The following is a 26612-nucleotide window of genomic DNA, read 5'->3' on the forward strand; positions in this document are numbered from 1 at the left end:
ATGCTAATGCTGAAACTCCAATACTTTGGCCACCTCATGGGAAGAGTTGACTCATTGGAAAAGACTCTGAAGTTGGGAGGGATTGGGGGCAGGATGAGAAGGGGACGACAGAGGATGAGATGGCTGGATGGCATCACCAACTCGATGCACACAAATTTAGGTGAACTCTGGGAGTTGGTTATGGACAGGGAGGCCTGGCATGCTGCAATTCATGGGGGTGCAAAGAGTCGGACAGGACTGAGTGACTGAACTGAACTGAACTGAATCACAAAAATTAATAAATTGGAAAACACAACTGTTTCTGATAATATAATTTCAAAGGAGAGGCCAAAGGAGCCCTAATCTAACAAATGAATGAATTGCTGTGTTTCAATTAGGTAACAGTTAAATTATGAGCTTCCTAGGCATAAAAGGTATATACCAACTCCCTAAATTGTTAAAAATTCCATTGTGTTCTAATTATCCATTTACTCCCTTGAATACCAATGTACAATTAACATTACAAATAATCAAGGTTAAAAATAAAATGAATGCAAGTGTGACCTAGTTATAATTAAACTAATTATACAGATATGTAGCATAATAAGGGTCTTACAGACCATTATAAGGATGTAAATTTATTCTTCCTTTCAAGATCAGCTATTTGAATTTCATTTTCCAATTACTTGACAAATGATGGAATGGGATTATTAAGAAGAGAGTCAGCCTTGCAGGGCTGATAAAATGAACCACATACTTTAGTTTTCTTTTGAAATTCTGATCCTTTTGGCCATATATACTTAGCTACTGAGCACAAGCGTACCTCTTGTTCAGATAAGCAGTAATATTGTGCTATTTGGGTCTTCCCTGGTAGATCCATGGCAAAGTATCTACCTGCCAATGTAGGAGACTCAGGTTTGATCCTTATGTCAGGAAGATTCCCTGGAGAAGGAACTGGCAACCCACTCCAGCATTCTTGCCTGGAGAATCACCATGGACAGAGAAGCCTGGTGAGCTACAGTTCATGGGGTCACAGAGACTGGGACACAGCTGAGCAACTGAGCGCACATGCACGTGTAAACAGAGAAACTGGAGGGGAAAGGGCACCACAGAATCAGCAAAAGCACTTTCACTTGTATGGCTGCATAGCAAAATGAGCGACACACCACCCGAGAGCCTCAGGTGCACAGGGCTTGGTTCCCTTTCGGGGTGCCAACTGGGATCTACAACCCTACCTCCACAGACCTCACTCACTCACTCAACTTACCAGTTCTTTCTATTCTCTGTTCTTGAACATAATTAGTTACAAATACTGACTTTTTAATCAATTGTCACAGACTCACCAAAGTTTAATGCAGTCTCTGTCCACAGACAGCAATGATTGTAACAGTTAAGAGCCAATACAAATCAACTATAACATAAAGCAAAAATTAAATTAAAAACAACAAAGCAAACAAGAGCCAATAGATGGCAGAACAATTGGACATACAGTCTTTGGAGTAAGACAGATATGATTTCAGGTCTCTAACTGTCCTCACAGAAGCCAAGAATGGGAACAGTCCTTGCATGAGGAGTGCACACCAGCTGCTGGATATCAGACCTCTCTGAATCTTCGACATCTAAGAACATCATTCCTAGTTAAAGGATAAGGAAGCCAGACTGGAGGAATGGGGAGAGGTAGGAAAAATGCCATCTTAAGAAGTGAAAGGAATAATGAAGCACAAGTAAATGTCTGATATCTTCTAAATCTATCAGAATAAAATTAGAATAATACAACCAAATACAAACAAGCAAACAACTCCTAATCTTTTACCTCTCAGGGTGATTGGAATGAACTGATTATCTTGAAAACCGAATAGATAGATAGAAACGAAAAACAAAAGCAAGCATTTATCTGTTCTTTTTTTATGTGAAATATACCTCTGGGTAGTGAAATAAAATATAGGAACAGAAACTACTTATAAAATTATTCCAGTTAGTAAATGAAAACAAAATGACAAGTTAATACATAACCATTTTGCAATCTCCAATGAATTAATGCATTAACCTTGGCATTAGGCATCAAAAAAGGTGACAAGACCAAATATTATATGCTTCCTGATGAAAAATCAAAAACGAAAATACTACCTCCTGCTTACTTGTGCCAAAGGACAGACCCAAAGACTGATTATAACTCTGGACCCAGCAGCAACTTGTAAGAAACAGGACAGAGCATCACAACAGGCCACATAATTTGTATGCAATCGTGTGATCCACAGGCAGCTCTCTCCAAATCCAACGGCCCAGGATCAAAGGCAGATTAGAAAGAAAAGAAAGAAAGGAAGAGGGGATCTGTAGACTGAGGGTCTGAAAAGTCCTATGAGATCTTTACAAATGAGCAAGTCTAAAAGCTTGTGTCCAGGGCAATCTCAGGAGATAAAGCCACACAGGATCCTCTACATAGAGGGGATGTTGCTGGTACAGGGCAGGCACACTGGCTTCTGGGTTACCTGCCAAAGTTCTGGGTCGTGGTCAGAGTCTTGGTGATAAAAGCTTGCCTTATAATAATATACTAATTTACATTTAAAAAAATATAATTGGAGTTACCTTTGAAGGGGAAAAATGACTGGATAGGGATTTAAGGGGTACAGTCCTATGAAGATGGGACTATCAGACCATCTCACCTGTGTCCTGAGAAGCCTGCATACAGGTCAAGAAGCAACAGTTAGAACCAAACATGGAACAACGGACTGGTTCCAAGTTGGAAAAGGAGTACGTCAAGGCTGTATATTGTCACGTTGCTTGTTTGCAGTGTACATCATGGGAAATGCTAGACTGGATGAAGCACAAGCGAGAATCAAGATTTCTGGAAGAAATATCAGTAACCTCAGATATGCAGATGACACCACCCTTATGGAAGAAAGCAAAGAGGAACCAAAGAGCCTCTTTTTTTTTTTTATTTTATTTTATTTTTAAACTTTACATAACTGTATTAGTTTTGCCAAATATCAAAATGAATCCGCCACAGGTATACATGTGTTCCCCATCCTGAACCCTCCTCCCTCCCCCCTCCCCATTCCATCCCTCTGGGTCGTCCCAGTGCACCAGCCCCTAGCATCCAGTATCGTGCATCGAACCTGGACTGGCAACTCCAAATTGGAAAAGAAGAAGTAAAGCTCTCACTGTTTGCAGATGACATGATCCTCTACATAGAAAACCCAAAGAGCCTCTTGATGAAAGTGAAAGAGGAGAATGAAAAACTCAACATTCAAAAAACGAAGATCATGGATCTGGTCCCATCACTTCATGGCAAACTGATGGAGAAACGATGGAAACACTGACAGACTTTATTTTCTTGGGCTCAAAAATCACTGCAGATGGTGACTGCAGCCATGAAATTAAAAGATGCTTGCTCCATGGAAGAAAAGCTAAGATAAACCTAGACAGCATTAATTAAAAAGCAGAGACATTACTTTGCCAACAAAGATCCATATAGTCAAAGCTATGGTTTTCCTAGTAGTCATGTATGGATGTGAAAGTTGGACCATAAAGAAGGCTGAGCACTGAAGAATTTCTGCTTTTGAACTGTGGTGCTGGAGAAGACTCTTGAGAGTCACTTGACTACAAACCAGTTAATCCTAAAGGAAATCAGTCCTGAATATTCATTGGAAGGACTGATGCTGAAGCTGAAGCTGAAGCTCCAATACTTTGGCCACCTGATGCAAACAGCCAACTCATTAGAAAAGACCCTGACGCTGGGAAAGATTGAAGGTATGAGGAGAAGGGGATGACAGAGGAAGAGATGGTTGGATGGCAACACCAACTCAATGGACATGAGTTTGAGCAAACTCCAGGAGTTGGTGATGGACAGGGAAGCCTGGTGTGCTGCAGTCCATGGGGTTGCAAAGAGTTGGCTACAACTGAGCTACTGAACAAAAGTCCTAAACAGTTTCTTGAGAGAGACACAGATTACAAAAGTATTTCACTTTTGTAAAAATTCATTGAAATGTTCTTTTCTATAACTTCAATTAAAAATTTTTAAAGACATTTAAAAAAATACATTAAACCAAGAAACACAAGATTTTGAGATAGTATAAATATCCTTCTAAGTGAATTTTGGAAAGATGAAATCAAAATTATGTATATTATGTACAGAGCAATGACAGCAATAATATCACTTATGAAATTTTTAGGGTTAAAATAAATCTGTACAAAGAAACATATTTATAGACTTGGTTTGATAATTTATTTAAAGAAAAATATTTTAAAATTCATTCAAATCAAGTTAGAAATAAAACAACATAACTAAACTGAGAAAAGTACGATGGAAAGGCTAATAAAAATGAAAAAATTTAACCTAGAGATTGTCATAGTGAGTGAAGTCAGACAGAGAAGCAGAAGCATCACATGACATCCCTTAATGCAGACTAAAAAGAAATTATACAAATGAACTCAATGCGGACTAAAAAGAAAATATACAAATGAACTTATCTACAAAACAGAGACTTAGAGAATGAATTTAGGCTTGCTGGGGGTGGTGGGGAGAATGGAGGGAAAGGATAGCTAGGGAGTTTGGGAGCCACATGTACACACTGCTATGTTTAAAATGGATAACCAACAAGGACCTACTGTATAGCACAGGGAACTCAGCTCAGTGTTATGTGCCAGCCTGGCTGGGAGGGGAGTCTGGGGAAGGGTGGCTGAGTAACTTTTCTGTGCACCTGAAACTCTCACAGCATTATTAACCAGCTATACTCCAATATAAAATAAAGAGTTTAAAAATAAAATATTAAAAACAAGAATTTTTTAGAAGGTATTAATTAGAAAAACTGGTGTGTGATTTTCTCAGCTGAAGCAAAATAAAATGGAAGATCTATTTTTTAAATATTGATTTTAAACTTTGGTAAAATAAACTGATCTGTGACTTTGTTAAAAAAAAATGACAAAATTTAATAAATTTGGAAACTGAAAAACATTTGAATTACTATGTAAATTCAATATTTCGTTCTTTTTAAAATAAAACAGTCATAGTCTGGAAAGTACAAAGACAATTTAACAGAAAAAAATCACAACTATACAGGTACAGAGGGAGGAAAAATACAAATATTAAGATGATCATAGTTATAACTCCATGTAGGTACTTAAAATTTTAAATTAAGTAAATAGGTTATAGAACAGAAATAGAGTCATAGATGTAGAAAAAATTTATGATTACCAAACGGGAAGGTGGGAAAGAGATAAATTGGAAAATCAGGATTGATAAATATATACTACTATGTATAAAACAGTTAACTAATAAGGACGTACTAATAAGGGAACTCTACTCAATACTCTGTAATGTGACCTACATAGAAACAGTATAAAAAATAGTGACTATATGTATAACTGAATCAATTTGCTGTATACCTGAAACTAGCACAGCTTTGTACATCAACTATACTTCAATAAGAATTGATTTTAAAAAAATAAGAAATAAAGTAAATAGGTTCATGGAAGAGAGAAATATTTTGTTGTCAAAATAACAAAAAAATAGAAGTAACTTAACAGTAGGGCTTCCATGGTGGCTCAGCAGTAAATAAGCTGTCTGCCAATGCAGGAGACGCAGGTTCGCTCCCTGGGGATCGGGAAGATCCCCTGGAAAAGGAAACGGCAACCCACTCCAGTATTCTTGCCTGAGAAACCCTATGGACAGAGGAACCCAGTCCCAGGGGTCGCAAGGAGTCAGACATGACCGAATGACTAAACAATGACAAATTAATAGTACGGATTTAACATCAGATTTTTTTTTAACAAAACAACTAGTTTTGTTATGAATCGTAAGTTTAAATGATGTATGAAATTTAACAAATAAGAAAATATTTAAATTCCTGACAAAAGAGTGTGCTGCAGAAATAAAAGGACAGATTGATAATCGACAATCTTTTATTTGTGACATAAATATGTCACAGGGATGAAATGTTCAGTGTGGAGAATATAGTCTATAATAACATCATAACTGCGTGTGCTGACAGATGGTAACTAGATCACCCTGGTGATACCGCCATAATGTACGGAAAGAGCTAATCGATGTGCTGCACACCAGGAGCTAGCATAGTGCTACAGGTCAATTATACTTCAGACTGACAAACTCATGGAAAAAGAGATGAGATTTGGGTCACCAGAGGCAGGAATGGCAGGAAGGGGAATCTGATGCGGGCAGCCAAAAGGTACGAACTTGCCGTTATAAGATAAATAAGTATTAGGGATGTAAATGTACAACATGATGAATACAATTAGCACCGCTGTGTGCTATACATGACGGTGGTTAAGAGAAGACAACTTAAGAATTCTCATCGCACAGAAAATATAATTTTCTCTTTCTTTTATATCTATACGAGATGATCAATGATCACTAAATTTGTGATAATAATATCATGATATACGTAAGCCATTCCATGATACATGTACACCATTATGCTGTACTCCTTAAATTTAACACAGGTTTATAAAATGATACTGTGTGTCCATTATATCTCAATAAAGTTGGAAGAAAAAAAATAGAGGAGGGAAAAAATAAAAAGAAACACTATTATTAGGTTAGTAAGATAACACTACCATTGAACATTGCCTGAATGGTTTTAGGGAAAGCAAAAAGGAAATAGGAATCAGAAGCATTACTATAGGAGAAACGGAAGATTTTCATGAATTACTAGGATAAACATTGTATTCTGGATGGAATAAAATACTTTTTAAAAGGAATTAGATTTGTTTCAATGAATGGAAAATATAGAAGGTTTGCAGAAAAGACAAACATTCACATACCAGTTATTTTCAAGTTAATCTATTAATATAAATGCAATATAAAGTCAAAACTCCAGTGTGAATTGTGAAAACAGCTTTACATTTTTTCTCTACATTGAAAAAAATAACTTATATGCAAAACAGATATAGATCCACAGACATAAGAAACTAATGGTAAGGGTTGGGGGGGGATAAATTAGAAGTTTGGGATTGACATATATACTACTATATAGGTGACTCAGTGGGTAAAGAATCCATCTGCAATGCAGGAGACACAGGAGACATGGGTTCAATCCCTGGGTCAGGAAGATCCCCTGGAGAAGGAAATCACAACCCACTCCAGTACTCTTGCCTGGAGAATTCAACGGACAGAGGAGCCTAGGAGGCTACAGTCCACAGGACTGCACAGAATCTGACACAATTAACACTTTTCACTTTCAAGAGATGAATTACCTCCTGATGAAGACAAATTCACTGCAGATCTAAAACAGATATGCAAGGATTCTACAGAGAAAAGTGCAAAACAAGTAAACAAGGCTTTTTTAAATGACCTGAATGCATGGCTCTGTACCAGAGTTAAGGATAACGAACACAAACTATCATAGAGATGTAAATCTCTTCAAAGTATAAAATAAATTTGACTCCATTCCAATCAAGATTCAAATATTGTGACACTTTTATACAAGTTACCAAAATGATTCTAAAAATGATAACTCATAAAGGTACCAAAGTAGTCCAGATTATTCTGGAAATGAAAAACTAGGAAGACAGTCAGGTGGGACCAACTCACCAGTATACATCTGAAACAGAAGAAGGTAAAGCGAGTCCCAGCCTAGCTGCGAACTCGGTGCAAAGAAGAAGACAGACAAAAGACACATGGCTGTGAAGGTGGCCTTAGACAAACTGGAACTGGAATCTTGGACTGGAAAAAAAATCAGATTATATGTTCAAATATAGACTCCATGCAAATAATAAACATGAATGTAGAAAAGAAGCCTCTGAAAAGAAAATAGCTTTATCATAGTAGAAAGAGAATTTCCTGAGACTCAAAAAGGAAGAAATAACAAAGGAATAAAAGAAAAAACTGTCTTATCAAAACTGAGAATGTCTATAACAAAATTAAAATACAAGGAACCACTAACAGGTAATACTTGAAACATATAAAGCACGTTGAAGATATTGAATATGTGAATATATTGCCAGTTGAATATATTAAAAACTCTTACATTATTAATGAGTAAAAAAGACAACCTTATAAAAAAGAACCATAGTCATGACAGGTGATTGGCAGAAAGAAACCCTAGGCAACAGATAAATACGGGGAAAGCACTCTGTCAAGTTCATGAGTAATTAAAGAAATGCAAATCAATCTAACAATGAAATTGCCTGCCCACCAGGCTTGTGAAAAATTAAACCCTTTAATAACTATTGCTGAAGAGGATTATGAAATGTTCATGGAATAAGTGTAGGTGAAGTCTACACAATGATCTTTATAATCGTGTCTGATTTTAAAATATGATTCTCCCCACATATTTAATCACCTACACTTGACATGCCTACACATATGCAGAAAGTGATAAAAGTAGATACATACACATGGACACCTGTGTATGTTTAAACAACGAGCAGGAGACATACAAATATTAACACTGGATTTTAGGATTAGAGGAAGAATTTCTGTTCTCCTCGTGCCTGGCACGTCATAGATGGATGATAACTATTTGTCAATGCAAAAAAAAAAAAAATTAGCTAATTAATGAGTACTTATGATATTTTTGAAATTTTTTCCATGAATTTATTTGAACCTATATATAAAAATCTCAAGCAAATTACTTCCAAGTCTATTAAGAGATAAGTCTAGGATTCCTGGTAGACAGACTATGAAACTGAGAAGTTGGTGGCTATTTACACAATGACCCTCAGAGAATGTATCACAATGCCTGTCGTGTTCTTTATGTCAGTTCCATGAGAGATTTCTGAAATCTGTTATCAAGTTACAATTAATTCGCTCTAGCAGGAAAAGCAGAAGGATATGTGCTGGGACCTGTCGCACAGCACTGATGCTCAGAAGAGCAGGGTACAGGGTGGGCGTGGGGAACAGCTAAAGGGTTATTAGGACACATACGCATGGCACACAGATGGGACCGACGGAAAACTGCTGAACTGCCAGAAAGGCAAAGTCTGGGGGTAAAACAAATGAAACTACCCCGCCCTGCCAGCCCCTGCACTGCAGTGAGCCATCTGAAGCTCCACCCCGTCCGTGGCAAAGCAGAAGAACCCGGCCCCGGCCACTCCCACCCACCCGGCTTCCATGGGGCAGAGCAGCCAGCATCACTGCTGGAAGAGGGTGGCCCTGGGCTGCTTTCACCATCCTCTGGCTGGAAACATCAAGTCCATTTCATTCCCTCTTAGAGGCCTTTTTCCCCTCTTGTGAGCAGTGGTCACTGGAAATAAATTTGGAGGCCAATGACCTCCTCTGACTTTAGAGCACAGGATGGGGGGAGGCTGGGATTCTCTAGATTTGATGATCATCTCTACAGGCAATAACATGATGGAACGTGGACTTTACCCCATGGGAATCCTGACGACGGCGTGTCCCGAGCTTGGAGGCAGGTCCCCAGTCAGCATTTTGAAAGTGGTGGTTTTCCCAGCCCCGTTCACCCCAAGAAGCCCAAAGCACTGAAGGCAGAAAAGAAACAGACCATAAAATCAAAATTACATCAGAAACAGCACTTGCTTTCAACTACTTTTGTGCTACTTTTGGTTTGTATTATTTGTAGCCTTTTACAATCATAAAATAAGTGTATAAAGCACTTTATAGCTCACACAGTACTTCTGAAATCACTGTGACATTTGAGCGGTATAATTTCAGCATTAATTCACAGACAATATATTCATGTCTGGAAAATGAAAGAGCATGACAAGTAAGTGCAATTACCACAAATTATGCTGAATCCTGTCTGATAAGACAGGGGCCCACATCACAGGTTCCTGTGTCCCTCCGGTTAGCACAGGATTTTTAGGAGTCACGTCATCATAGTCATGACTATCCCAGTGCCTTCTTCTGTCTCTGAATCTCTCTCTGTCCTCTAACTCTGATGATGGCCTAACCCTGACAACTAGTGAAGAAAGCCCTCTATTTCCATATGATCACACTCAGCATCAGGTCACCTTTTCCTGCTTCACTCTGTCATATTCTGTGTGGAACACGGCCCTGCTGTCTTTTGCAGCCCAGTCTCTACTTTGAACCTAGGCTATTCTTAGCTGGAGATGCTGTGGTGGAAGCCGAGATGCTTATCCTTACTGACCTCCTTCCAGGACAACTGTTTCCCAATGTCTGGCCACTGCTGGCTCCCTGAATCCTGGGTTTCCTGTGGCTGAGCCCACTTAATTAGCACAGAGCCCTATTTTGTAGCTCTGGGAGCAGTCTGCTTCAACACCTATGTTTTCCCCACCTTACCTGGGTCTCTTCTACCCTCTGAAACATGGGGCCATCCTGCTGCAGATCTGTGCTGTCCCGTCACTCATGTCAGCCAGACCACACCTGAGCACTGCCCCAGGTACAAAACCATCAGGTAATTCGAGCACATTCTACCCTCCGGGCTGAGGCTGAAGTTTATTGGAGCCTTCCTTTCTCACACTCCTGCCTCCCCACTCCGCCTATTCCCCCTTCCCTGCTCTCAGGCTCCACCCTGGCCGTGGGGCCGCCATCTCTAGACTTACGGCTCTGAGGCCATTCACTTCACTCGGCGCCTTTCAACCTTGATCTGCTGTTACATCACACTGGGCACTGTTTATGACCTCCCATAGCCTGCCCAATTATTAATTCCTGGAGGGAAAGGGGCACAGCATAGTCATCTCGGTGTTTTCCGTAGGCTTTTGCACAATTCTTTACATCTAAGTCATTAAACTCAGATGCTCAAAAAAAAGCCTAGTGAACAGAATCCCAAGATGAATGCATCCTGGACCATTTCAGATATCTGGAGCATTTCTCTCAGGACATTTTTCAAGGTTTTTTTCTTACTCTTTAGATCTATCACAGAGAAGGAGCTGTTGGTTAGTCATTCAGTCATGTCTGATTTGACATCCCATGGACTGTAGCCCACCAGGCTCCTCTGTCCATGGGATTTCCCAGGCAAAAATACTGGAGCAGGCCATTTCCTCCTCCAGAGGATCTTCCTCCTCCAGGGAGTCAGTCCCAGCCCAGGTATTGAACCTATATCTCTTGCACTGGCAAGCAGGTTCTTTACACTGAGCAACCATGGAAGCCATGGAGAATAGCAAAATGGAAGTTTTTTCTTTTTAAGCGAGGGTAAAAAAAATAGTTTGATAAGATGGCAAAAATCACAATACTAGTCTTAGAGTTGAGCAGAAAACACAAACCCTGCAAAAAAACACTTGTTTAACATCTGTCCTGTCTGACTGCACACCTCAGTGCAGGGTGCCATGTCCCTGGTTAGACACGGATCCATCATCCCTCAGCTCCTCTCTACCTCAGATCCACTCACAGCAGAGCTTGGATGCCAATCAGATAACCATATAACCTACTTTGAATTCCTCAGAAGCTTGGAACATGAATGCAAGATACTGTCATTTATTTTTAACAGTTAATTAAAAGTAATCACTTTCAGAACTGACTTCCCTTTATGCATTAAGCACGCATCAGGAACAATTTACGTGGCTTCTGTCAGTTCAGAAAAAACATTTCTACTAGAATTAATGCCACGTTCATGAAAAACAACTCTAAGCTAGCTGTGGTGTGTGAGTGTTTTTACTTTTTCAGAATAACATTTTACTAGATGGCTTAATTGGCCACTTAAAGAGTACTGAAGTTCAAACAGGAGTTAGAAGTGTTTTCCTTAATTAATCGGATTTATAAAATATTTGCACTCAATGGAGGGTCACCCTGTAACCCAAACAACAATGAAAAGTCCTGGGTCACTTGGGCTTCCCTGGTGGTTCCCTGGTAAAGAACCCGCCGGCCAAGCAGGAGATGCAAGTTCAATCCCTGGGTTGGGAAGATCCCCTAGAGAAGGGAATGTCTACCCACTCCAGTGTTCTTTCCTGGAGAATCCCATGGACACAGGAGCCTGGTGGGCAGTCCATGGGTTAGCAACTGAACAACACCAACCTTGATCACTTAAATTTTTTAAATTATGAAAGAGAATAAACCCCATCAATCAATCAGCAGAGTTTTCACTAGGGAAAGTCAACCGACTCTCTATACAGATCCAGGAGAGATTCCTAAAATGTGCAGATGCTTTCAGTTGTGAAGTCAGATATTCTGAGAATAACATGAGCAGATCAACAATTAGACTGAGGTCTGTTTGCAGCAGAAAAGGTACAGGTAGAAGTCTCTTACCTCTCCCCTGCGTACGCCCAAACTGATATCTTGCACGGCAGTCATGCTCTTGAAGAAGCCCCTGTAATTCTTACTGAGGTTGTACAGTACCAGAGTGTCTCTGCTGGTTCTGCCTTTCAGCACCCTCACTTGCTCTTTTTCAACATCTATGTCCTTGGAAGATGTGACTGTGCCTTGAATGGCAGAGTGGCCCCTGGGAGGATAGATAATTCAGAGTTAATTCACCACTGGGAAATGGGCCGGAAGAATCGAGGGGAAAAGAAAGGTCAGAGTTCATCCAAAGGGTGACATGGATGGACACCAAACTCAAACCACTTGCTGATTTTATGAACAATAAAGTCACGCCAGACTTTTGTGCCAAAGGACAAATAATTTATCACAAAGTTGTAAGAAATCAACTAGTCTGACCACTTTGAGCAAGTGAAGCCAAGAGTTAGTTGCTCAGTTGTGTATGACTCTGAGACCCCATGGGCTATGGCCTGCCAGACTCCTCTGTCCATGGAATTCTCCAGGCAGCAATACTGGAGTGGGTTGCCAGTTCTTTCTCCAGGGGGTCTTTTCAACCCAGGGATTGATCCTGGGTCTCCTGCATTAACAGGTGGATTATTTACTATCTGAGTCAGCAGGGAAGCCCTGGAGCAAACAAGCCCTTTGATAAACTAGATTATACATGAAAGTCCCCAGTGCTACAGTTCTGCAGCACGCGCTGGATTGTGTAAAAGAAAACATGGGAGGCACTCGACAGACACCTGTCAGATGAGCACAAAGCTAACTCTTGCCTCTGATTTTTTTCCCTAAATCTGAGCCAGCTCACTTTCTAATCTTTATGATTTTCTTTTCTGGTGCATTTTGCCTTTCGAGTAAATCTCAATTTCTGCAAATTGTAATAAGCCAATATTTTAGTAACTAAATGAGTACAGATCACTGAGATAGCATTGTACCCACATCAATTTCCTGGTTTTATCAATGTAATATTGTAGTGTACTGTGTTATTATACTATCACAGTATTGTTGGGAGAAGCTGGGTGAAGGGGTCATAGAATTTCTCTGGACTGATTTTGCTATTTCTTATGAGTTTCTTAAGCTATTTTAAAATTTAAAAAGTATTAAAAATACAATAAAATATCTAGAGCTAGACCCCAGTGCCCCCAGCCCCTTTCCCTGTACTATTTTTTCCATACCTGAAATCACCACTGGAAAAACATATAAGTTTCTCAACACACAACATAGATGATTAGAAAATACAGCTACACGTGCAGGAGTATGTGTTATATGATGGATTTTATATAACATTCAAAAGCATAAGAAATGAATCCATCTATAGAGTGGGACAGGAAAGCCTGGTGTGCTGAAGTCCATGGGGCTGCAAAAACATGACTTAGGGACTGAACAGAAAACAGAGTGGGACTGACTGACAAGGGGTTCTGAGGGGACTTCAGGTGCTACTGACTAGGGGAAGGTAACGCGGCTGTGTTCAATTTACGAACATTCACTGAATTTGACACTTTCTCCTTGACTGTCGGGCACCCTTCCCCAGGTGAGGGTGCGTTCCATGGCCCTTCAGCCTAGTCTGGTCATCCAGAGGCTGTCTATCACTCCACCAGGACACACGTCACCTAATCCCTTCCTGTTTCCAAGACCCATCAGCAGTTCCGACCATCTCCTCATTAGCATCACCCGGGCAGCTCTGCGCCTGCTGCCTGGTCTCAGGTCAGAGCATCTGCTCTCAGGGCTCAGGGCTCCAGCACGTCTACTAGTTTCATCTCAAGTGGATCTGGTGGGTGGGGGGCTCTGAGTGAGGTCACTGCCCGTTGGCCTCCTCCCCACAACACAACATGCAGTTCATACCCCTGTACTCAGAAACGAGCTGCCTGGCCATCCTCCAACTGACCATCATGAAAAACCGCATCTGTGTCAAGAGGAAGGAGCCTGGTGGGCGTTGGTGCAGCGGGTCTTTGCAGGGATTTAGTGCAGCTGATATCAGAAGGGAGACGCTGCCCTGGGCCATGTGGCTGCTCAGACCCAGCCGGCAACTGGGATATAGAGAGCAGAAACTGCCTCCAGACCAGAGAGACAACAAACAGGGACCTCCCCCCACCCCATAATCAAAGCCCACCCAACCTGATTCGTGTGTGGCTGGAGCGCAGGTTCTGATGTGGTCCTGGGTCTGGGCAGACAACAGGGGCTGACAGAGGGACTGCAGGCTATAAGCAGGCGCCGGGTGGGGAAGGGCAGTGGGGAACCAGCACCAAGGTCAGGCGGGAGACAGTACACTTAGGAGGGGCTGCAGGAACTGTCTGCCCAGATGCAGAGGGTAGGGTGTTCCTATTCTTTCCAGGAATTCACTACAACAGTGTAAAATGTTTCCTGCACAAGGAATTTATAGAGTCAGGTAGAGGAGAGGAACAAACACGTTAAAACAACACTGACGGCCCTGATGGTAGATGCAAGCTGTAATAGAAACACTGGCAGGACGTCATGCTGGGCCGGAGAGGCAGGAGGACCTACAGGGAGGGTCCTGGAGATGAGGAAGGCAATCCTGGCAAAGGACCAGCCCAGACTGGAGATCAGGGCCAATGTCACAGGTAGAGACAGAAGGGACATCACATGGAGCGTCCCTGAGCATGAGCTGCCAGACTTGAAGGGCCTGGCTGAGAACCTTGGACTTAGCTTTCAGGCAGTGATTAGTGACCTGGTTAGATCTGGTTTTAATATGGTTTTAAAATCCATATTAATTTGGTCAGGTCACTGTCATTCATAATGGACTGACAGGTAACTAATATCTAAGTTATATTTAATTGCTGGATTCTGTAACCTTCACAATGACAAAGAACAACAAATATTGACTATTTACTGCAGATAACAAGGACATTATTCTAATATTTGGTTTCACTTTTACTTTTCCACTCCAAAATCACTGCAGATGGTGACTGCAGCCATGAAATTTAAAGACACTTGCTCCTTGGAAGAAAAGCTATGACCAACCAAGACAGCATATTAAAAAGCAGAGACACTTCTTTGCCAACAAAGGTCCCTCTAGTCAAAGCTATGGTTTTTCCAGTGGTCATGTATGGATGTCAGAATTGGACCATAAAGAAAGCTGAGCATCAAAGAATTGATGCTTTTGAGCTGTGGTGTTGGAGAAGACTCTTGAGAGTCCCTTGGACTGCAAGGAGATCCAACCAGTCCATTCTAAAGGAAATCAGTTCTGAATATTCATTGGAAGGACTAATGCTGAAGCTGAAACTCCAAAACTTTGGCCACCTGACATGAAGAACTGACTTATTTGAAAATTCCCTGATGCTGGGAAAGACTGAAGGCAGGAGGAGAAAGGGACGACAGAGGATGAGATGGTTGGATGGCATCAAATGACTTGATGGACATTAGTTGAGCAAGCTCTGGGAGTTGGTGATGGACAGGGAAGCCTGGCATGATGCAGTCCATGGGGTTCCAGGTAAAGGTAACACCCAAAGTCTTTACAGAAAATTCTTTTGATGCTGCAGGAGGATTTAATACCCTGAAATCTGCTGAAGGGGTTTCTACAAAATAGGTTTTAAAATACATTAAACTATGTAGGGCCGATGGAGAAGGCAATGGCACCCCACTCCAGTACTCTTGCCTGGAAAATCCCATGGACGGAGGAACCTGGTAGGCTGCAGTCCATGGGGTCGCTAAGAGTTGGGCTCAACTGAGTGACTTCACTTTCACTTTTCACTTTCATGCATTGGAGAAGGAAATGGCAACCCACTCCAGTGTTCTTGCCTGGAGAATCCCAGGGACAGAGGAGCCTAGTGGACTGCCATCTATGGGGTCGCACAGAGTCAGACACAACTGAAGCGACTTAGCAGTAGCAGTAGCAGCAATGGAGGGCCGAACACAGGACCAATTACATTTGAAGAGCACACAGAATTCTATTTCAAACTCTGCCAGTATTGGAAATCTACAGATTCCAGAGGGATTGTGGCCAACTCAAGAGAGCTTCGTGATGGGTATTCAAATGGTTCTCCACTTTAGCAGATTCTAAAGGAAGTATGTTGATGAAATGACTGAGGGGGGGATAGTCTATAAGGAAATCATCATGGATTGTTAATACTAGGTCTATAATATTTAACAGTTTCTCCTGTGATATAGTCCTAATTAGTACTTTCTCCATGAAGGATCCCTTTCTTAGAGCAAGTCCACAGATTAAGGCCACGAGGGTTACAAAGGGAGAGACATGCCATTGTGGACCCTACATAAGAAAGTACACTCCTTGCTTAATACTTGAAATGTGTTATCTGTCAATATGTCACATGTCCTTGCAAAACCACTTATGATCCTATTGAGAATATAGAGATGCAGGTATAAGAATGTGTTTGTGTGGACATGGGCACACAGAAACTCACGTGGACAGCACACATCATATACACATACACCCCTTGGGCTACTGACTTTCATTCTCACCTAACAAAGAGGAGGACATTATCAGCATCATTATTGAATAATATTAATTAAATAAAATATCTTTAGTGCTAATAACAAGAGGATCCCTCCCAGCATCAGGGTCTTTTCCAATGAGTCAACTCTTCGCATGAGGTGGCCAAAGTATTGGAGTTTCAGCTTCAACATCAGTCCTTCCGATGATCAGTCCTGCTGAAGCTGAAACTCCAATACTTTGGCCACCTCATGCGAAGAGTTGACTCATTGGAAAAGACCCTGATGATGGGAAAGATTGAGGGCAGGAGGAGAAGGGGATGACAGAGGATGAGATGGCTGGATGGCATCACCGACTCAATGGACATGAGTTTGAGTAGGCTCCAGGAGTTGGTAATGGACAGGGAGGCCTGGCGTGCTGCGATTCATGGGGTCGCAGAGTCAGACATGACTGAGCAACTGAACTGAACTGAACAAGAGGATCTGGCAAAGGGCAAGTGGTTATCAGCACTGACTTTCTTACACACCTGCATTTAGGAGTTGATGCTATTTTGCCACAAAATGATATTATGTTATGAAAGTGAAAGTGTTAGTCGCTAAGTCATGTTCAACTCTTTGAGACCCCATGGACAGTAGCCCACCAGGCTCCTCTGTCCATGGGATTTCCCAGGCAAGAATACTGGAGCAGGTTGCCATTTCCTTCTCCAGAGGATCTTCCTAACCCTGGGATCCAATCAGGGTTTCCTGCATTGCGGGCAGATTCTCTACCATTTGAGCCACCGGGGAAGTCCAGAGTATGTTATGGGACCAACTGAATTCACCCTAGATGCTACAATCAGAGTAAGAGGAAAACTGAGCAATTTTAAGAAGTAAAATTCATTAAGGTGACTAAAGAATTGGGTTGATTATCTCACAGGTTGACACCTTTTCTTTTGGCATTCCCCTTCCTAATGTCAGTAACTCACCAATAAAAAGAAAAAAAAAAAAAAAAACAAAGCAAACAAAAACTATAAAATCCTAACTATGAGATGTGGGTATGACACTGTTCAGAATGTTTCTTGTCCCGCAACCTCTAGGATGGATTTGCTGCTCCATCTTTATTCAGACACTAGTTCCATCAAGGACGAGCCCTGCAGGACGTACCTGGGTTGCAGCCAGAGGTCTCTGTGAAGCAGCACCCTCAGGAGGAGAAGGACCGAGCCTTGTACAGCCAACTGCACGAAGATCCAGCCCAGGAAGTTCATCTCAAATGGGCTCACATAGGGGTCAATGCCAAAGTTATGGGTCAGGTCGTACCTGATCTGATTGTAACAGAGTTCTACCAGCCCCTGACCCAGGCAGAACTGAGGGAAAATAGTGAAGACCCACTTGAGGACGTCATAGATGTTCTGTAAATTCTGTGCAGTGAAAGAAAGAGAAATCAAAGTGAGAGCTCTTCATAAAGAAGACATACAAAACCATCAATTACCTATCTTACAGCCAATACCGTCCAGTGTTCCCTTATAATGTAAACTCACGGCTGTTCACAATGAGTTGTCTCTACTAGTGTGGTTCACGGACAATAGAAAATCCAAAAAAAAGGCTTTTAGGTCAACACCAAAAATCAAACAGCCCAATCAAAAACTGGGCAGAAGACTTAAAGAGACATTTCTCTGAAGAAGACATAGAGATGGTCAAAAGGCATAAAAAGATGCTCATCATTGCTAAGTATTAGAGAAATGCCAATCAAAACCACAATGAGATATCACCAGTCAGAATGACCATCATCAAGAAGTCTACAAATGCTGAAGAGGGTGTGGAGAAAAGGAACCCTCCTACACTGTTGGGGTGAGAATGTTAACTGGTGCAGCCACTATGGAAAACAGGACGAAGATTCCTTAAACAGCTAAAAATAGAGCTACCATATGATCCAGCAATCCCACTTCAGGGCACATATCCAGTGAAAAATCTAATTTGAAGAGATACATGCACCCCTATGCTCACAGCAGCACTATTTACAATGGCCAAGACATGGGAACAACCGAAATGTCCTTCAACAGATGAAGGGATGAAGAAGATGTGGTGCACACACACAATGAACCATTACTCAGTCATAGAAAGGGATGACACAATTCCAGCTGTAGCAACATGGAGGCTACTAAAAGGTTATCACACTACGTGAAGCAAGTCAGAAAGCGAAAGACAAATGTCATACGCTATTACTCATATGTGGAATCCAAACCATGACACAAATCAGCTGATCCGTGAAACAGACACAGACTCACAGACATAGAGGACAGATCTGCAGTTGCCAAGGGCAGGGGGGAAGGGGAGGGGTGGAGAGGGAGTTTGGGATTAGCAGATGCACGCTATTACAATATAAAGAATGAATCAACAACCAGGCCCCACTGTATGGTACAGGGAACTACATTCAGTACCCTGTGATCAGTCATAATGGAAAAGAACAAGAAAAAGAATGTACAGACGCATATGATTGAGTCACTGAACTGCTGCACAGTAGTAATTAACACAACATTGTAACTCAACTCTACTTCAATAAAAAAGTAAGCTGAAAAATAAGAGTGATAAAGCAAAAAATGACTTTTGGGGGGCATGTATTGCTGCATCACAGTTTACTGTCCTTTGCATGCAGACATGAGAAAAACATGAAAGGCTCATTTAATGATCCTTTGGTTCAAGTCTTGACCAACTACCACTATTTACAGATTTCAAGCAGTCCTAAAGGGGCTTATTATCCCACTTTTCATAAAACTATGTCCCTGGATCAAATAATATATGACTTCAAAGGGTTCCATTTTAACAAGATGGAAACAGGAGACTATTATAGCTTTTAACTCAGGATCTGACAGTTCAGGGAATAATTAATTAATGGTGAGGACTCAGATCTGACTGCAAGAAAGTCACACACTCTCTTCCCACATGAACGAAGCTATTTGCAACTCATAACACCAAGTTGGTAAATAACCCCCACGTGTTGAGTGTAGCCACACAAAGTCACAGAACAGCAATTCATAAGTGTCTGATTCATAATATGTGGAGATTGATCAAGTAGAGACATAAATTACTGAAACTATGCTGCTGCTGCTAAGTCGCTTCAGTCGTGTCTGACTCTGTGCGACCCCATAGATGGCAGCCCACCAGGATACCCCATCCCTGGGATTCTCCAGGCAAGAACACTGGAGTGGGTTGCCATTTCCTTTTCCAATGCATGAAAGTGAAGAGTGAAAGTGAAGTTGCTCAGTCATGTCTGACTCTTCGCAACCCCATGGACTGCAGCCTACCAGGCTCCTTCATCCATGGGATTTTCCAGGCAAGAGTACTGGAGTGGGGTGCCATCTACTACTGAAACTACGAGCTTTTTCCAAAAGCCAAAACTACTGGGTTGGCACACCACAACTAGAGAGCCCATGCACCACAATGAAAGATCCACACGACACAACCAAGATCCCACGTGCTGCAACCAAGACCCAACGCAGCCAAATAAATAAACATTAAAAAAAAAAAAACTATGAGTTTTTCACCTACCTGCATCCCCCATCCCTCAAAAGAGAATCTCCGCAGTGGGAGAGACAGATGCACCGCAGCCTGAATTAGAGCCCCAAATACCTTTTCTGTGCATATCTGCCTATAAACTGTGACTTGGTCAAAACTAAAATGCTCACATTAACAGTACTGTGTGTCTACACAGTGGTTAATGCCAGCTCTACTGGTCTTTAGCACTGGTCTGAAAACCTAGTCCCCTTCCTCATCTTATGTCATGTTTTCATAGGAATACGTTACCTCTTGAACTTACAAAGGAATATCTGAAAATCACCCATTTATGACGTTGATCTTTTTAAGCGGAGCATATCAAAATAAAGAGCAAAGGGAAAAAAAGACCTCAGCAACAGCAAGGAAATGCCTTTTATTATCTGTTAACCATTGAGCTTGACTCATTTTTTGCAAACAACTTACTGCCTGATTTCTCTCCAAGTGAACAAAGCTGTTTATAACAGGAGGGAACAAGGCATCCCACTGACCTCAGTCTCAGGACCTCAAGACTCTGGGTTGGTTTGCTCTGAGGGTCTAGAAGACCCCTCCCTCATCCTCTTCTGTCTGTGACCCGTCCCCAGGGCAGGGACTGTCTATCTCGAATCTGCCTCTCTTCACATTTAGTTCATGAGATCCATGGTTATATCAGAGCTCTGACGAGGACAAGGAAGCTCTGTTCTACCTCCACTAACTTCAACGCTCTCTCAAGTTAAAGTCAATGAATCGTTCTGCTAGTTTGCTATTTCAAGTCTAGACCCACTAATACAGATTAGTGTCAATAACAGATCTAAAAAAATCACCAGAATAAGTTGTTTCTTTCAATTGGATCCAAAAACGCATGTCTACAGAGCTCACTGCTTCTGTACAAACTTAAGGAAAAGAACACAAGCCGTTGCTGGAGAATCACGTCCTGGTGCGTCTGGGCACAGGAAGGGAGCTTAGCCTCCAACTTGCTGGACACTGACCAGCAGCCCGTCCTCTGGACTGGGCCTTTCTGGGGCTGTTTTCTCAGCCTCTGAGTGGATCCAACACCAGGACTAGTGAGGAACGGGGCCCACACAGTGGGGAGTCGGGAGAGAACGTTGTGGCCAGAGCCAAGAAGGGAAAGTGTGGAAAGACGGGCACAGGAGGCTGCAGACTCTGAAGTCCATCCCCACAAGCAGCCCAGGGGAGGCTGAGAAAGACGGAAAATGAGTTACTGCGGACAAGACCCCAGCAGGCCTCCGGAGAGGAGCCTGGCCCGACAAGAGTCGGCGGGTGGTGGGGGGTGGCCAACACTGCTGGGTTCCACTGGACCCTGATGCCTGCTGGAGTGACAGCCCTGAAGTGGCCCTCCTGATACAGACCGCCTGATGGAAGGGGTTCCCTGAGAGAGGCGCCTCCTCACCAGAATAAATGTTCCTGGGCCAGGAGTCCAGTATTGGGGAAGCCTTCTGCTCCAAAACTCTGAGAGCAGCAAATCTAAATCTGTCCCAGGGCTCCGAGGGGAGAGGGCAGAATCACCCAGAAAATCCAAACCCGCTGTGGCCTGAGAGTATGGTCTGTGCTGTGGCAAATCCCAGGCCGGAGCATCCAAGCCCAAAGACAGGAATGTCTGAGCCCCGTTCCCGCGATGCCCAGACAGGACACACATCACACAAACAGCCCCTCTTCCAACCGTCGATCGGTCATTCATCCGTAAACAGGGATGAGGCCATGAACCCACTGCTCAGTCTGCCCTTCACCCGTGAAGCAGGAGCACAAACAACTCATCTTCTGCCCATGGCTGCCAGCCTGGGTCCGCTGCTGGCAGCAGATGTCAAGGCACAGATGTTTCTGCTAAGTAGAGTCCCTGTCTCTCTCTGGAGGTAAAGACAGTGGACACCAGTACATCTGCAGTGAAGCCCAGTTGGAAAAGGAATGGTCTCGGTGTGAGTCGACCCTCTCTCCCCCCCTCACCCTGGGAGGCCGTGCAGAGAGTCACGGACCTGAGCCTTGGAGACGATGGCCAGCAGCCGGGGCATGACCGTCATCATCATGGTACAGAGGCCAAAGATGAAGTTCAAGGAGATGTAGGAGATGAAAGCAACGTCCGAGCTGGAGAAGATCCTCGAGACGAGATACATCCAGGGAAGAGTGGCATACCTGAAAAGCAAAGCGAAAAGCCATGCTCCTTGTCCTGCAACTCTTCTTTCTCTAGAGACTGAATCACAGACAAGATGCTGTTGGCTGGTTAGTCTTCCTCCCTCAATGAACAGAGGCACACTTGACTTAATAAAGCTGGCAGTATTTTCTAAAGATGAAGCGCATTTTCCGTAATACAGTGTGCAGAGCCTGGGTCGGGTCAAACCCGGGCCTGGGCGTGTAGCTCCATAAGCCAAAGAAAGGCCTACTTCCCCCACCCGGTGGGGCAAGCTTGGCCTTGCTCCTCGCTCACAGCTTCTCAGCAAAGAGACATGACACCTGTTTGTTAGAGTGAGAATTAAAGCTATCACAAGTGGAGAATGCTATACAAAAAGAGGACCTCAGATGAAAATGGAAAGCTTCCTCTCTGGGGTGTCCTCACAGGCTCCATGCCTTATGCCTCCAGTGTGTGCTCTGACCTCCCCTCTCCTACAGCCCCCCAGGTGGGAGCCATGGCCCTGTTTCACCACGGCACTGACAAGGCTCAGATGCCTGACTGGGAACCCACAGCTGGAAAGGATGTGGAGCTGAAGTGGGAGTCATTTCTGTGTGACCCGAAGCTGGGCAGTGGACAGTGAAGCCCAGAAGTGGCCCCCACAGGCCTCAGACAGCCTCACGCTGTAGGAAAACACCCACAAGGTTCCTCACAGGAAAACACCTCTTCATGTTTCCTTCTCCAGAGCACAGAGCCAGGATTTATTCACGGTTGACTCCCCTCGGCTTCCTCCTGTGACCTCCCCAACCCACCTACCCCACTAAGCAAAGGAAGTTGGTACCTCAACGTGGACGCCAGCAGAGAAGTCACTGACTTTTTTAAAAAAAAAATTTCTTTTGTGTGTGTGTGTGTGTGTGTGTGTGTGTTTTGAGATTAAACTTTATTGCATTTGATTCCAAGTGAATTGGGGCTAGGTTACAACTTCAGCCCAAGCTTATATGCCTTGACTCTCCCTCGCAATTAGTTGTACATTAGCCAGACTCCCTGACCTCAGACAAAATAAGTCCCCATTTCCTTGTTTGTAAAAGGGGAACAATGACCTTTTCCTCACAGGGCTGTTTAAAGCTTAGTAAGATGTGTATCAAGGGCTTAGCACAGAGTCTCAGACTTAGGGAAGCGCTTAGTAAAAGTCACTTAGCGATAAGAAAGGAATAAGACATAAGGAGATTTGTAGGGGGACATTCATGGAAATCGGTTGTCTCTTCTCTTACTCAATCCACTTGCTTTTTCACTTATTTTTTGGTCATCGTTCACTTTTGCATATAAGGTACAATCTAAAAGTTCTAGTAGTTTATGGGAAACTCTGTCAGAGTCTTTTTTTTTTTTAACTTGAAAATATTTCTTAATATTTTTTTAACTTTTTATTTTATATTGGAGTAGAGCTGATTAATAACGTCATGATAGTTTCAGGTGGAGCTAACGGACTGAGTCACACATATACATGGATCCATTCTCCCCCAGACTCCCCTCCCATCCAGGCTGGCACATAACACTGAGCAGAGTTCCCTGTGCTATACAGTAGGTCCTTGTTGGTTATCTATTTTAAATATATCAGTGTGTCCGTGTGTGCTCAGTCATTTCCAACTGTGTCCAACTACGACCCCATGGACTGTAGCCCACCAGGCTCCTCTGTCCATGGGATTCTTCAGGCAAGAATACTGGAGTGGGCTGCAAGAATACTGGATCCTCCTCCAGGGGATCTTCCTGACCCCGGGATCGAACCCGAATCTCTTGAGTCTTCTGCTTTGGCAGGCAGGTTCTTTACCGCCAGCGCCACCTAGTAAGCCCAGCAGTGCTTACATGCCAATCCCAAACTCCATACCTATTGCTTCCCTCTGTCCTTCCCCCTTGGCAACCAGGAGCTTGTTCCCTAAGACTGTGAGTTTGTTTCTGTTTTGTGATTTCATTTGTATCATTTCTTTTTAGATTCTGCACATAAGGAATGTCATACGATATTTCTCCTCTGTCTGACTTACTCCATTCAGAACAATCTCTATGCTGCAATTTTAGCATTATTTCATCATTTTTATTGGCTGAGTAATATTCCATTGTAAAGTGGTACAGCCACTATGGAGAATAGTATGGAGGTTCCTTTAAAAACTAAAAATACAGCTACCATTTAACTCTGAAGTCCCTCTCCCTGGCTCAGCAGGCTCTTGAAATAGGTTTAGATTTGAGTGTAATTCCTTATCCACATGAAACCTATGGTATTTGCCCCTGGATCAAAAATACATCCTTGTATTTCAGAAAATATTAATATTATATATGTTTAATATTAAACATAAAATCATACAGTATGTTAGAAACTTCTGTCAACAGTCTGCCTCATAATTCAGGCATGAAAAAAATGATTTTTAAGCACATGAGGGGAAGGTAAGTGCTTTAATGCAACTGGTCTTAATTAGCCGTTGCATCAAATAGTTTAATGATTAATGATCACTGAACTAAATTCACACTACTATGTAAAAAATAGATAACCAGTAAGGACCTACTGTATAGCACAAGGAACTCGACTCAATGCTCTGTAATGATTTATATGGGAAAAGAATATTAAAAAGAGTGGAAATATGTTGTCCAGTTGCTAAGTCGTGTCTCACTCTTTTCAAACCCATGGACTGCAGCATGCCAGGCTTCCCTGTCCTGCACTATCTCCCAGAAGTTGCTCAAACTCATGTCCACCAAGTCAGTGATGACATCCAACCATCTTGTCCTCTGTCACCCCCTTCTACTCCTGCCTTCAATCTTTCCCAGCGTCAGGGTCTTTTCCAATGAGTTGTCTCTTCACATCAGGAGGCCAAAATGTTGAAGCTTCATATGTGTAACTTATTCACTGTGCTGTACATCTAAAGCTAACACAACACTATAAATCAACTATACTCCAATAAAAAATTAATTTTAAAATAAACTAAATTAATTACCAAAGAGGTCATGACTCCATGGACTCCATCTGAAATACAGACAGCAGCCCTGCCTCATGTTCAGCCCCACACGGCCACTCTCTGTCCTTCTCTGTCCCCCAGGACATAAACAAGTGCTACCCTGCCGCTGTGTGGCTGTCTGGATGAGCACATGAGACAGCAGCAGTCAGAGCAGATTTTAACTGAAACACAAGGAGCAGCAGCAGTCTGCGAGCCAGCTGTGGGAGGCAGCTGTAGTTGCTGTGAAATTCCTTCCAAGAATGAGCCAACACTCCCTCCCCAGCAACGTAAAACTACTGATTCAGGGACTTCCTGGCCATCCAGTGGTTAGAACTCTGCGATTCCACTCAGGGTGCCCGGGTTCCATCCCAGGTCAGGGAACTAAGAGCCCGTGTGCCACTCAGCAGGCTTCCCCAGTGGCTCAGTAGTGAAGAATCTGCCTGCTACTGCAGGAGGTGCAGGAGACGTGGGTTCAATCCCTGGGTCAGGATCCCCTGAGGAGGGCATGGCAACCCAGTCCAGTACTCTTCCCTGGAGAATCCCATGGACAGAGGAGCCTGGCGGGCTACAGTCCTTGGGGTCGCAGAGAGTCATTCACAACTGAGCACACACACAAAGGGCATAACCTATTTTTAATGAAACCTATGGTAGCTTCTAACATCCTCCATTTTTTATTAAACTATAATGCCATTTTAATATTTTAACACTGGAGGTCGGAGGCCTGCTAACCATTATTCTGCCATTTACGGGGTTTTCCTCCCTTGAAACTGGCCCCTCCCCCCACACAGCAGGAATTTTCCAAGACATGGAACAGGATTCTGTGCTCTCATCCTTTAGTGTTAAATGTGCACTAAATAGTGGTTAAGGTTTCATGTTTTTATATAAGTTAGATTCTCTTTTCTCTCTGAGATTTTTAGGTTTACTTTCTTTTTCCTTTTTGATGCTTATTCTCCCTTTCCAGCTTAAAGATTGATTTTTCCTCCATAGAGAGAAAGAAAAGAAAAAGGAAAATTGTAACTGGGCATGTTTTCCTATTATATCTTATGAGACTCTGATCACTTACACAATCCCTAGTTTTTCCAGATTCCAAACAAATGGCCCCTTTTAATGCCTGACTGTGTTCTTGGGTCTCAGCTTATTCTGGGATCAGCCTTTTTGAAGTGGTTCTGGGGCTCCTTCTGTGGACAGGAGGGGTCAGCCAACACGCTTGTCCACTGGGGCACTCAGGGGATGTGGTAGCATTTGGGGCCCCAGGGATCTCTCCTCTTGCAGGGGAGTCACCGTGTCAGGGTCCTGCAAATTCCTGGGCTCCAGTGGAGGAAGAACCCGTCTAAAAACTGAACCAGCCCTGGGATGTCACCTGAGAGCCTGGTGGGTCCCTGCTTTGTGCTTCTCCCCCAGAACCTGCCTGAGTCACCTTTCCAGGTCCTCTGGGTCCCCCTCACCTGGGACCCTCCACTTGACATGTCACCCTCTGGGCCCATGGCTGTGC

At 42.9% G+C, this 26612-nt stretch overlaps 1 protein-coding gene across 1 annotated transcript in view; it reads right to left on the minus strand.

Moving 5' to 3' along the window:
• ABCA13 (ATP binding cassette subfamily A member 13) overlaps positions 1-26612 on the minus strand; it is a 409559-nt gene that overhangs the window by 90079 nt on the left and 292868 nt on the right. The window contains exons 54-57 of the mRNA XM_055589635.1: positions 22012-22168; positions 17657-17910; positions 12101-12293; positions 9308-9417 (exon numbers count right to left, since the gene is read on the minus strand). Of these exons, the coding sequence (XP_055445610.1) occupies positions 9308-9417; positions 12101-12293; positions 17657-17910; positions 22012-22168 (714 nt within the window). The remainder of the gene's footprint in view (positions 1-9307; positions 9418-12100; positions 12294-17656; positions 17911-22011; positions 22169-26612) is intronic.

The sequence above is a fragment of the Bubalus kerabau genome, chromosome 8 (genome assembly GCF_029407905.1).
Source record: "Bubalus kerabau isolate K-KA32 ecotype Philippines breed swamp buffalo chromosome 8, PCC_UOA_SB_1v2, whole genome shotgun sequence".
Classification (NCBI taxonomy): domain Eukaryota; kingdom Metazoa; phylum Chordata; class Mammalia; order Artiodactyla; family Bovidae; genus Bubalus; species Bubalus kerabau.